The sequence below is a fragment of the Neophocaena asiaeorientalis genome, unplaced genomic scaffold (genome assembly GCF_003031525.2).
Source record: "Neophocaena asiaeorientalis asiaeorientalis breed wild unplaced genomic scaffold, Neophocaena_asiaeorientalis_V1.1 scaffold65, whole genome shotgun sequence".
NCBI lineage: Eukaryota > Metazoa > Chordata > Mammalia > Artiodactyla > Phocoenidae > Neophocaena > Neophocaena asiaeorientalis.
In genome coordinates, this window is record NW_020173215.1 from 4,172,708 (window position 1) to 4,186,976 (window position 14,269).

Consider the following 14,269-nt stretch of genomic DNA (forward strand, 5'->3'; position numbering starts at 1 on the left):
TCCCACTAGCTATCTATTTTACATTCGGTAGTGTATATATGTCAATGCTACTATCACTTCGCCCCAGCTTCCCCCTCCCACCCCGTGTCCTCAAGTCCATTCTCTACATCTGAGGCTTTATTCCTGCCCTGCCACTAGGTTCATCAGTAGCATGCGGTAAATGCATATTTCTCACAGTAAGTAAGCCATTCCCTGAAAATGTATTGAAAGCCATTCAATATTAACATTAAATTATGTGGTTAGATTTAAATCCAGAAAATACTTGAAGCAAGTAAGTATATAACATTTTAAATATGACCATCAGCTTTTATCTTAAAATTTTAATTTTATAATATATTACTGCTAATTAGTTTTATAAATATGTTTATATAAATTAGGTATATACACATTAGGTAACATTTTATTTTTAATCATTTCTCAGGAATCTTTATCAAAAACACTGTATTTCCTTAATATAAATTCCTATACTAAATAGAGGCGACAAGTAAAACTAAAGAAAGAACTTAGTAATGTCATGAAAATGAGACTGAAAAGTGGCCCACAATATAAATGTACTTAATGCCGCCGAACAGTACATTTAAAAATGGTAAAAAAGGTAAATTTTATGTTATATGAATATATAATGCAAGAACTGCATGCAAGAACAAATCGGCTTTGTTGCAAAGCAGCAGATTTCAGTTCAGCAAAAATACTATTTCGGCTGAATAGTTGTTCAAGTTTCAAGAAAGTATGTTTAATTTATAGGGTCTAACAAATGTAAAATGTCTGCAGTTTGAACTTTAATTAGATGGTTAGGCTCATTCATTACACTTATTAAAGATGTATTTTCTGATAGAGCATTTGCCTGAAACGTTTTCTTTTTAAAATCTTTTTTTTTTAACATCTTTATTGGAGTAAAATTGCTTTACAATGGTGTGTTAGTTTCTGCTTTATAACAAAGTGAATCAGCTATACATATAGATATATCCCCATATCTCCTCCCTCTTGCATCTCCTTGCCACCCTCCCTATCCCACCCCTCTAGGTGGTCACAAAGCACTGAGCTAATATACCTGTGATATGCAGCAGCTTCCGACTAGCTATCTATTTTACATTTGGTAGTATATATAAGTCCATACCACTCTCTCACTTCGTCCCAACTTATCCTCCCCCCCACCCTGTATCCTCAACTCCATTCTCTACATCTGTGGCTTTATTCCTGTCCTGCTCCTAAGTTCTTCAGAACCATCTTTCTTTCTTTCTTTTTAAGATTCCATACATATGTGATAGCATACGGTATTTGTTTTTCTCTTTCTGACTTACTTCACTCTGTATGACAGACTCTAGGTCCATCCACCTCACTACAAATAAATCAATTTCGTTTCTTTTTATGGCTGAGTAATATTCCATTGTATATATGTGCCACATCTTCTTTATCCATTCATCTGTTGATGGACACTTAGGTTGCTTCCATGTCCTGGCTATTGTAAATGGAGCTGCAATGAACATTGTGGTACATGACTCTTTTTGAATTATGGTTTCCTCTGGGTATATGCCCAGTAGTTGGATTGCTGGGTCGTATGGTAGTTCGATTTTTAGTTTTTTAAGGAACCTCCATACTGTTCTCCATAGTGGCTATAACAGTTTACATACCCACCAACAGTGCAAGAAGGTTCCCTTTTCTCCACATCCTCTCCAGCATTTATTGTTTCTAGATTTTTTGATGATGGCCATTCTGACTAGTGTGAGGTGACACCACATTGTGGTTTTGATTTGCATTTCTCTAATGATTAGTGATGTTGAGCATCCTTTCATATGTTTGTTGGCAATCTGTATATCTTCTATGGAGAAATGTCTATTTAGGTCTTCTGTGCATTTTTGGATTGCGTTGTTTGTTTTTTTGATATTGAGCTGCATGAGCTGCTTGTGAATTTTGAAGATTAATCCTTTGTCACTTGCTTCATTTGCAAAACTTTCTCCCATTCTGAGGGTTGTTTTTTTGTCTTGTTTATGGTTTCCTTTGCTGTGAAAAAGCTTTTAAGTTTCATTAGTGCCCATTTGTTTGTTTCTGTTTTTATTTCCATTTCTCTAGGAGGTGAGTCAAAAAGGATCTTGCTGTGATTTATGTCAAAGAGTGTTCTGCCTGTGTTTTCCCTCTAAGAGTTTTACAGTGTCTGGCCTTACATTTAGGTCTTTAATCCATTTTGAGTTTATTTTTGTATATGGTGTTAGGGAGTGTTCTAATTTCATTCTTTTACATGCAGCTGTCCAGTTTTCCCAGCACCACTTATTGAAGAGGCTGTCTTTTCTCCACTGTATATTCTTGCCTCCTTTATCAAAAATAAGCTGACCATATGTGCGTGGGCTTACTCTGGGCTTTCTATCCTGTTCCATTGATCTATATTTCTGTTTTTGTGCCAGTACCTTACTGCCTTGATTACTGTAGCTTTGTAGTATAGTCTGAAGTAAGGGAGCCTGATTCCTCCAGCTCTGTTTTTCTTTCTCAAGATTGCTTTGGCTGTTCGGGGTCTTTTTGTTTCCATACAAATTGTGAAACTTTTTGTTCTAGCTTTGTGAAAAATGCCTTTGGTAGTTTGATAGGGATTGCACTGAATCTGTAGATTGCTTTGGGTAGTATAGTCATTTTCACAATGTTGATTCTTCCAATCCAAGAACATGGTATATCTATCCATCTGTTTGTATCATCTTTAATCTCTTTCATCAGTGTCTTATAGTTTTCTGCATACAGCTCTTTTGTCTCCTTAGGTAGGTTTATTCCTAGATATTTTATTCTTTTTGTTTCAATGGTAAATGGAAGTGTTTCCTTAATTTCTCTTTCAGATTTTTCATCATTAGTGTATAGGAAAGCAAGAGATTTGTGTGCATTAATTTTGTATCCTGCTACTTTACGAAATTCGTTGATTAGTTCTAGTAGTTTTCTGGTAGCATATTGAGGATTCTCTATGTATAGTATCATGTAATCTGCAAACAGTGACAGCTTTACTTCTTCTTCTCCGATTTGGATTCCTTTTTTTTTTCTTCTTTTTTCTCTGATTGCTGTGGCTAAAACTTCCAAAGCTATGTTGAATAATAGTGGTGAGACTGGACAACCTTGTCTTGTTCCTGATGTTAGTGGAAATGGTTTCATTTTGTTCACCATTGAGGATGATGTTGACCTGGTTTTGTCATATATGACCTTTATTATGTTGAGGTAAGTTCCCTCTATGTCTACTTTCTGGAGAGTTTTTATCATAAATGGGTGTTGAATTTTTTCAAAACCTTTTTCTGCATCTATTGAGACGATCATATGGTTTTTATCCTTTAATTTGTTAATATGGTTTCTCACACTGATTGATTTGCATATATTGAAGAATTGTTGCATTCCTGGGATAAATCCCACTTGATCATGGTGTATGATCCATATAATGTGCTGTTGGATTCCGTTTGCTAGTATTTTGTTGAGGATTTTTGCATCTATGTTCATCAATGATATTGGCCTGTAGTTTTCTTTCTTTGTGACATCTTTGTCTGGTTTTGGTATGAGGTTGATTGTGGCCTCATAGAATGAGTTTGGGAGTGTTCCTCCCTCTGCTATATTTTGGAAGAGTTTGAGAAGGAGAGGTATTAGCTCTTCTCTAAATGTTTGATAGAATTTGCCTGTGAAGCCATCTGGTCCTGAGCTTTTGTTTGTTGAAAGATTTTTAATCACAGTCTCAATTTCAGTACTTGTGATTCATCTGTTTACGTTTTCTATTTCTTCCTGATTCAGTCTTGGCAGGTTGTACATTTCTAAGAATTTGTCCATTTCTTCCAGGTTTTCCAATTTTTTGGCATACAGCTGCTTGTAGAAATTTCTCATGATCCTTTGTATTTCTGTAGTGTCCGTTGTTACTTCTTTTTCATACTAATCTCTTCATATATTATCTCAGTCCCTTTATTTTTCTCTTCTTCTTCTGGGACCTCTATGATTCGAATGTTGGTGCATTTAATGTTGGCCCAGACGTCTCTGAGACTGTCCTCAATTCTTTTCATTCTTTTTTCTTTATTCTGCTCTGCAGTAGTTATTTCCACTATTTTATCTTCCAGGTCACTTATCTGTTCTTCTGCCTCAGTTATTCTGCTATTGATTCCTTCCAGAGAATTTTTAATTTGATTTATTGTGTTGTTCATCATTGTTGGTTTGTTCTTTAGTTCTTCTAGGTCCTTGTTAAACATTTCTTGTATCTTCTCCATTCTGTTCCCAAGATTTGGATCATCTTTACTATCATTACTCTGAATTCTTTTGCAAGTAGACTGCCTATTTCCACTTCAGTTGTTTGGTCTGGTGGGTTTTGCTCCTTCATCTGCTGTGTGTTTCTCTGTCTTCTCATTTTGCTTAGCTTACTGTGTTTGAGGTGTCCTTTTCACAGCCTGCAGGTTTGTAATTCCTGTTGTTTTTGGTGTCTGCCCCCAGTGGTTAAGGTTGGTTCAGTGGGTTGTGTAGGCTTCCTGGTGCAGGGGACTAGTGCCTGTGTTCTGGTGGATGAGGCTGGATCTTGTCTTTTTGGTGGGCAGGACCGTCTCTGTTGGTGTGTTCCGGAGTGTCTGTGACCTTATTATGATTTTAGGCAGCCTCTCTGCTAATGGGTGGGGTTGTGTTCCTGTCTTGCTAGTTGTTTGGCATAGGGTGTCCAGCACTGTAGCTTGCTGGTCATTGAGTGGAGCTGGGTCTTACCACTGAGATGACGATCTCTGGGAGACCTTTCGCTGTTTGATATTACATGGAACCTGGAAGTCTCTGGTGAACCAATGTCCTGAACTTGCCTCTCCCACCTCAGAGGCACAGGCCTAACACCTGGCTTGAGTACCATGACTCTGTGAGCCACATGGCTCAGAAGAAAAGGGAGAAAGAAAGAAAGAAAAAATAAAGTAAAGTAAAATAAAATAAAATTTTTGAAATAAAAGATAATTATTAAAAATAAAAAATATTAAAAAGTAATAAAGAAAAAAAAAGAAAGAAGGGAGTAACCAAGCCAAAAAAGAAATCTACCAATGATAACAAGCATTACAAACTATACAGAAAGAGAAAAAAAAGAACAAGAAACAAAAATGGACAGACAGAACCTTAGGACAAATGGTAAAAACAAAGCTATACAGACAAAATCTCACACAGAAGCATACACATACACACTCAGAAAAAGAGAAAAAGGAAAAAATATATATATCTATATATATATAAAAAAAAGGAGGAAGAGAGCCACCAAATCAATAAACAAATCGACCAATGATAATAAACTCTAAATACTAAACGAAGATAAACATAAAACCAGAAACCAGTCAGTAGCATACAGTAAACCCCAAGTCTACAATTGCTCACAAAATCCACCACCTCTGGGATGATTTGTTATCTATTCAGGTATTCCAGAGATGCAGGGTGCATCAAGTTGATTGTGGAGATTTAATCCGCTGCCCCTGAGGCTGCTGGGAGAGATTTCCTTTTCTGTTCTTTGTTCGCACAGCTCCCAGGGTTCAGCTTTGGATTTGGCCCCGCCCCTGTGTGTAGGTCGCCAGAGGGCAGCTCTTTCCCACCCAGACAGGACAGAGTTAGCGTAGCAGCTGATTAGGGGCTCTGGCTCACTCAGGCCGGGGGAGAGGGAGAGGTACGGTATGTGGGGCAAGCCTGCGGCTGCAGAGGCTGATGTAACATTGCAACAGCCTGAGCCACGCCAATTTTTCTCCTGGGGAAGTTGTCCCTGGATCACAGGACCCTGGCAGTGGTGGGCTCCATAGGTTCCTAGGAGGGGAGGTGTGGATAGTGACCAGTGCTTGTACACAGGCTTCTCTGTGGCTGCAGCAGCAGACTTAGCATCTCATGCCCATCTCTGGGATCTGCACTGATAACTGCAGCTCATGCCCATCTCTGGAGCTCGTTTAGGTGGTGCTCTGAATCTGCTCTCCTCGCACACCCTGAAACAATGGTCTCTTGCCTCCTAGGCAGTTCTAGACTTTTTCCCAGACTCCCTCCCATCTAGCTGTGGTGCACTAGCTCCCTTGAAGCTGTGTTCATGCAGCCAACCCCAGTCCTCTCCCTGGGAATTGACCTCTGAAGCCTGAGCCTCAGCTCCCAGCCCCTGCCTGCCCTGGCGGTCAAGCAGACAAGCCTCTCGGGCTGGTGAGTGCTGGTGGGCACTGATCCTCTGTGCGGGAATCTCTCTGCTTTGCCCTCTGCACCCCTGTTGCTGCGCTCTCCTCCATGGCTCTGAAGCTTCCCCCCTGCCACCCCCGTCTCTGCAGACTCACAGGCCCAGCCCCTCTGCGACACGTGGGATCTTCCTGGACCGGGGCACAAACCTGTGTGCCCTGCATTGGCAGGTGGACTCTCAACCACTGTGCCACCAGAGAAGCCCTATTTTGATATATTTGATCTTTTTAGGCCACTAGTGTTAAAAGGCAATACCAGTTTAATCATTTCCCAAATAAGAGTATAAAATATGACTCAGACGAGGTTTGGAACTTCCCAATTATAATGGGCTATCAGAAGATTAAGCTGTGAACAGTCTGTGTGTGTGTGTGTGTGTGTGTGTGTGTGTGTGTATGTGTTTGTGTGTGAGATGTGTTTTTGCACATTTTAAAAAGTGCGTTTCAGAGTCATATGTATTTTTTTCTATTTGCTCTAAAAATTTCAGAAGGTTCCTATCAATTTACCTATATTTATTTTATTTATATATATATATACATATATATACAGATTATGATGTATACAATACATATAATTTTCACAAAATTAAATTTAAAGTTCATTTTATCATCTGACCTCTGATCGTATTTCAAATGTCCACTGTACCCTCCTAACATCTACAATTATAAATTTCTGAGATCTTGTTCTTTTATTTCATTTGTTTCTTCAACCCCTTTCACTGGCTCACTGTCTTCTACCAGCAGCCTGTGTCATTACATCCTCCCTCTTCTTTCTGTTTGCATCTGGTTCTCATAAATCAATTCCAGATGAAATCGAGTAATCTTGCCCTAGTACGCCACTACCTATATAATTCATCCTTATCAGATCTATCCAAGCTAAACATTGGCCCCTGGTATTCTGATTCTTCTCATGGGATTCAGGATTAATTGGGACCCTCTGTTATAAGTAGTAGACTATCTCCAAAACTTTGACCTTTGTCGACAGTCTTGTTCTCTGACCCTGGCCATAGGCTAAAACCTATATTCCCAGATGTATATTTCTAGAACTGTTCAGCTTTTTGAACTTTCAGCCATGTAGTCACTAGATCAGATTTCCATACATTGAGTCAAAGGAGAAGTTAATAAACATTGAGGACAAGGTCTATTGGTATGCATTATGGTTTTATATAAAGATGAATTAAACAATTATTTCTTCTCTCAATTAGTTTGTAACTTAATAGAGAATATGGCAGAAGTACATTGATAAGAATAATAATATAGAGTAAAAATGTGCAATAAGAGTGGCATACTTTTATCTGAGCCTAATGAGCTGAGAAAAGATATTTTTTTTAAGAGTTCAAAACTGATTTCCTTCTGCCACTATGGCTGAATGTAAATAAGTTGCTCAAATTCTTTGGGTCTAAAGTTCTTTATTTAAAAAATTAAATAGTAACACTTACTTCATGAATCTGTATATTAAATGAGTAATACATATATAAGATACTCATACATATATCTGTTATCAAATAAATGTTCAATAATAGGTATCTATAAATATATATGTGTATATGTATTTGCACAAATGTTTTTCAATTTATATATAAATATGTGGGCTAAGTTTACACAGAATAATTAAGACTTGAGTTTTTGACATACTAATATTGAGACTCTGGAACCAGCAGAAAGTTCTGGACCAAAGATAAAGTAATAGTGAACATCATGCAGCACTTCACATGGGCTATAACCAAAAAGATGTGGGGAAACAGGAACATAAGCACCAGGACCAGTTTTTCACAGAGTTAAGAGGAAGGGTTCAAAGACAAGCAAACAAACACAGAAAAGCAACAAGAACAACAACAAAAACAAGACTTCATCACTCCATTAGGAGACGAGGAAGCACTAAAATCTGTGTGGACCAAGGACTAGGGAACTTAGTGTGTCCTTCATCTGAGAAGAGTGTGTAGAGATGAGGCTTACTCACTTGAAATCCAGGGGCATTGCTGCTTTTTGTCCCTTGATTTCATCTCCCTGCCTAAAGCTGAGAGGAAGGGCCTTGTGGAGCTCCTGCTATAGTGGATAAGTCTGAGGCTGGAGTGAGGTGTGCGATGGAAAGCCCCACCCCCAAGAATAAATGAAAAATATTTATTTCATTTCATTTCAACTCTGCCACTCCGAGGCAGAGTTCAGAGTAAGTTAAATCTCAGTAAAAGACTTAGAAATGTAGAACGTTGTCTTTGTGAAGTTTCCTTGTAAAACTTTAAAAAGTAAATCAGACCTTCGTGCACATATATCCTGGGGCAACAAGAAAGTGAGGCCGCTGTAGAGATTGTGCTTCACTCTATCAATTCTTGAAGAAAATAGGAAGAGAAGAACCCCAAGTGCTTTGAAAGTGGGCTGTGGCTGCTAATAAGAAGAGAAAAGGGGACTCTGGGCATGGTTCTTGGCTTAAGAAGATGTCCCATGTGGATATGGGATTACCTATGGGGCCATTTCTCAAGCCAGGCCCATCTGTTGTCACTGGTGCGCTTTTAAGATCTTGTGAAAAAATTATTCTCTGGTATGGAGATTGAACTTGCTGAATATTTTCCTGGGTAAACAGTGTTTTGTTCTTTTTGCTTACTAATTCAGAAAACATATTAGCAACAATATTTCTGTAGTTTATAGACAAGGAAAGAAATCACATGTTCCTGACCAAATGAGTTAGTCATCATTTTATGAGGTTTTCCATATGTGTGTCACCAGACACTTTAGAATACCAAAGATGAAACCTTTGTTTGGTAGTACTGTGTTATTTCTTAACAAGTTTAAACACTGTTGATTAGAGAGCATATCAGACATAGTCAGGTCTTCTTTAAACTCTCACTGTAAATTTTTAGATTTTGCATTTTTAAACTTTCAATTCAACGTCTTCCACAAAGCTGTGAACGTTTTGAAAGCTGAGTATCTCGTATACTTATAACTACAAAAAAATCATTAAAAGAAAAGAATGATTCCAAATCTTTTCCTGAATAATATTATCATCGGATTGACTTGAAAGTTTTGTGGAGGAACAAAAATCCTGAGAACTATGACACAGAAATCTGTAGGATTAAAAATGGACCTTTAAAAGGTCAATGTTCCATTTTTTTGTTTCTAAAACAAGTACAACAACAAAGAGCACTATAGAATACATTTTAACTATGTACCAGCCACTATCCTAAGCATGTTACATTCCCCTCAACACCTCTTTTGAGGTAGGGCCTATTTTCATTATTCCCATTTTGCATATAAGGAGACAGATTTAGTGAGTGGAGTACAATGTCAATAAAAGAGATAAAAGAGCCCTTCATGTCCTCTGGGACATTGATTTAGTTATCCCTTCTCTCAATTCATCAGATGTACAGCCTCCTTCCCATGATATCCCCTTCTATCCACACAAAAGCACAGATATCCTCTAGTTATTTTTTTTAATGCAACCAGTGGGAGAAATACTAACATCATTCACATCATTAACTTCCATTTCATCAAACTGTATGTAATTAAACACATTCAAGAGCTTTAGGCCAAACATTGGCCAAAAATAATACCCCAGAAAAATTGATTTTGGTTTTAACATGTGCTATGAAAAATTCAAAATTCATGACCAGACTGTTGTCTCCAAATGCTCCACAAACAACCTCGACAATAGCTAGGGTCCCTCACAGAGGGACCTTTTTCTCTAGCTTGTGCCTCGTGCTGTTCTCGGGGATCGGCTTGCCCAGGGTCCCAGAGCATCTCACTGAGCAGTACCTGTCCAGCTGCTAACACCTTATGGCTTTTTGCCAGTAGTCAACAGCTCCGCATTCAAGTCAAATCCCAGCTCCATTCCCCACTGTCTGTGGCCCTAAAAATGTTGTTCAGCCTTTCTCTCAGTTTACTTATATATAAAATGGAGATAAGAGTTGTACTAACTTATGAAGATTAGACAATGCAAGTAAACTTCTTCAACCAGTACTTGAATACCTAAAGACTCAGTAAATATTTGCAATTATCATTATTAATATGTTGAGTGAGATTTAAAATGTATTATTTTAATGTGCTTCCTCCTTCAGTGTTTATAATACTTCCAGATCTATTCTGGGTGTGAAATGTTTGTGACATCAGCCTACCATTGTTTAAGTGACTAGTAAAAAGGCAATTACTAGTAAAAAGGCAATTACAGTATTTTAACATTTGTAGTCGATTGTACAAAAAAAGCAAAAAGTGAGAACTAGTTTTCTTTCCTTTATTGTAAAATCAAACACCTAAAAAGTAGGATTTCTGCAGTCATGAATTTAAAAATATGTTAAAGTAAATGGAATGCTTAATATAAATTATGTCACGGAGAAGGATATATATGGCAACAAAGGTCAGCTTGCAGCCTAAATTTAATTGCATAGGTTTCCGGGAGGTATCATGCCTCATTACACTGCCCAGTTCAAGTGGTCTTACACATTTTTTATCTAATGTAGAATTTGAGCTTCCTTACATAGAGCACAAAAATACCAGATCACTAAAACCACTGCATTCCGTAATTTTCTAGTCTGTTGATTTTGGTTCCTATACATTTGAGCATAAAAGCTGATTGGTACTATGCCATCACTAATAACAATCTAATAGGAAAAAGTTTGAATAGTAGTAAGGAAATACTAGCAAATCACTAGAATATTATTATGAAAAAATAATATTGGAAGGCTGTGAATCTCAACACCATCCTGATACTAAAGAGTTACTCCATAAACATTTTACAGAGAAACAAATGAGCGAGAGAATGAATGGCTTTATTTACAAAATGTTGAGTACTGGAAATAAGTAGAATTTAAACTTTGTTTAACAGGAGATAATTTTATGGGAGAAAGAATAGTGTCTTAAACAGAAAGTGAGAGTATCCAGGGCTTTATTTTATTGTACATAAATACAGTTAAACAGACTTTCATTATTTCTATTTAGAGAAATTAAAGTTTGAAAACTAATTTTGAAAACACAACTAAGGACAGATGATTTGCCATTTACCTGTGGGACAACCCACAGAGTCTAACCAAATATGTCATCTGATCTTCACCACAGAGTCTGCTAACCTTGTGTAGTACAGATCACGTACTTCAAGATTTTGTTAAATGCTAGGTTTTCACCATATGCTGATAACGGAACTGGAACAGGAAAAAAAAAATGAATTGTTTCACATTTACCTTAAATATTAAATACATGCAATAAAAATGATTTCAAGTCAGCTCATTGACATAGTGTTATTTCCAGCAAGTGGAAGAGTTTTGATGTTAACTTGAAGCTTTCTTCTTTAAGATTTCTGCAAACAAATATTGGTTAGTACAGGAAAGGGGATTTAAAGGCCTCAGAAGCCCAGTTGAATTTTGTTGACAATAACATTGAGAGTCACATCTAGGAATACAGTTTTTAACTCTGCCTTGTCAGCTGGCCAGCTATTCCAGGCCCAGGGGTATTCTCCAAATCTGGCTTGAGCTACTTTACTGTAAGTGCCTCTTTTGTGGCATTTAAATGATATTGTTGTGTTCTGCATTGCTGAATCAGCACCTTTAAAATAGAATAAGAGGTTGACGTATTCCTTTTGTGCAGTATCACTAGGAAAGAGTTGGGATACTAGTCCCTAAATAAAAATTTTTTTTTCTTGTAACAACACTAAAAAATCACTCAATCACTTGCCTATGTGTTCACAAATTTTACTTTGGGATGTTTTCTAAATTCTCTTCCGTAGTTCTGTCTACAGCTAATTGTTAAGTTTGCTCTTATTTTTGTTATTTATGAACATTAAGACTTGATTTTCTTTTCCTTCTAGGATCCCCTGCCCTGACCGGAACTGGAACTATCAATGTCATAGTGGATGATGTCAATGACAATGTCCCCACTTTTGCCAGTAAAATGTATTTCACAACAATTCCTGAAGATGACCCAACGGGGACAGATGTTTTATTGGTAAATGCCTCAGATGCTGATGCTTCAACAAATGCAGTTATCAGGTACATTTTTCTTTGTAAATTTTAATTATTTTTCTCATTAAACGTTAGTCTTTGGACTAAATGCACACAATGCTTCATTTTGCTGAAATGCTGTAGCATTAACTCATAGCCCAATTGTGGTTATCTATTGCTGAATAACCAACTATGCCTAAAATTAGGATTAAACAATAATGATTTTATGTATTGTTCTAAAATTTTATCTTATTCATTTTATTTATATTTTTATTGTATCTCATTATTTTGTAGTTGAGGAATTAGGGCACGGGTCAGTGGGAGATTCTTCTGCTTCTTGTGGTTGACTAGTGTCACTTATGGTATTTATCTGGTGACTGTGTCCTAGAGGGTCCAAGATGGCTTCACTCGCATGCCTGGTGGCTTGGCAGGGATGGCTGGAACTTTAGGCTCAGTTGGACCCCTTCTCTGATCATGCGATCTCAGAGCTTCTCAGTGTGGTTCTTCAGCAGGGTAGTTGGACTTCTTTATATGGTAGAAGAACTTCTGGGTTACAAGGACCTCAGGTGAAAGCTGCTAATGCTCTTAAAGGCCAGGCCTTGAAACGGCGTAGAATCACTTCCATAATACTCTCTTTGTCAAAGCAGCCATGGCCAGCCAAGAGTCCCCGGGCTAAAACCCATCGGTGAAAAGTCTTCAAACGACTGTGCCATCATATAGTCAGATATGATAAAAATCCATGCCATTTTTATCTTGCAAAAAACTATTATGTTCACTTTAAATTGACAGACAAATATTACAACTTAAATGAAAAATATTTTCACAGAATAGTAAGTTGTTATGCCAACCTAAATCTTATTTACTCTGGCTTGATATGTTTTTAATGGAATATATATTTTGGATGTTAATCACTCCTTGCTATTCATGGAATCCTGGAGAAAATCCACTTTTTCCTCTGGTTAACAGAGCTTTTATGTATTAATTTTTAGATTGACTATTCAAGTATTACATATTTAAGTCATTTACCCAACTACTGATGGACTCTCTAAAAGCACAGCCTTTTATGTGTGATGTTAATTTTCCCATATGGTCTAACATGATCTTTTACACAGCAGCTACCCAAGAAATATTTATTTATATTCTTCTTTCTACCAGTTTGATCAAGTTATGCATTTTAATGGATGGAATACTTATTTTGAGTTAAACCCTTTACATAACTTTTAATATTTTCCCTTCTAGTAAACCAGCCTGCATTAATTACTAGCTTATCTAGTTTATATCTTTATCTAGTTTATATCTTTGTTTCCCAGACACCTATTCCAGAATTTAGCTCTTATAGAAATATATTCCTTTTTTTTCTCCAACTGACCAAATCTCCATTCAAAACCTCACTTTTAATTCTTTTATGTCATAACATTGGAGAAAGTCACAAAACTGTATCAACAGGGTTGACATTCAAGGGCAAATCCCTTTCTCTGTGCTCCTAATCCCATCCCATTCGATTTCCCTCAAATGATTAATTCAAAAGTTACTACATTTTGCTCTGGATCTTCAGGTAATCCTTCTTTCCTTGATCATACCTTTATCCCTATAGAAATGCTCAGAATATCTGGTATTGAGTTCTGGTTCCTTTATTTACTTACATGACTTAGGAAAGTCATTTTAGTGTCTCTAAGGCTCAGTGTATCCATCAGTAAAAGTGGAGTTAAGAATTGCTACATTCGAAATTTGTGAGAATTAAATATATATTGAGCAATTACTAGGTGCCAAGTATCATATATGGAATCAGTTAATATGTGCAGATGTCTCTAACACATTTTTGGGACATGAAAGTCACTAAATTTATACTAGTTTTTTTTTCTTTTCATCACTCTAATATCTATTTTATTCCTAATATATTCTTCTACAACATAGTAGTGACTGGCACCTAAATAAATGCATTAAATGAATGATCCTAGTATTCTTTACAACTGCTGCTTTTACTCACAGTTTTCACACCACATTTTTGAGAGGGTGGGTTACTGCCTCAAAGTTTTCTCTGGCCATTTATTCTTGAAAATCTCTCAGTCTTTCTCCTCCATTGCTTTACCAAAAAAGACTATTCGAAGATTCTACTGAAATTTATCAAGTCCAGTGATTTCTGAGTCTTTATTTTCCTTTGCTTTTTGCAATATTTGCACCGCAGGTCAGCCT

General features: G+C 36.9%; 1 protein-coding gene across 3 annotated transcripts in view; it reads left to right on the forward strand.

Annotated features, from left to right (window-relative positions):
- Window positions 1–14,269, forward strand: part of FAT4 (FAT atypical cadherin 4) — a 170,325-nt gene that overhangs the window by 107,762 nt on the left and 48,294 nt on the right. For all 3 annotated transcript variants that reach the window (XM_024745170.1, XM_024745169.1, XM_024745171.1), the window contains exon 7: window positions 11,944–12,124. In XM_024745170.1, the coding sequence (XP_024600938.1) occupies window positions 11,944–12,124 (181 nt within the window). The remainder of the gene's footprint in view (window positions 1–11,943; window positions 12,125–14,269) is intronic.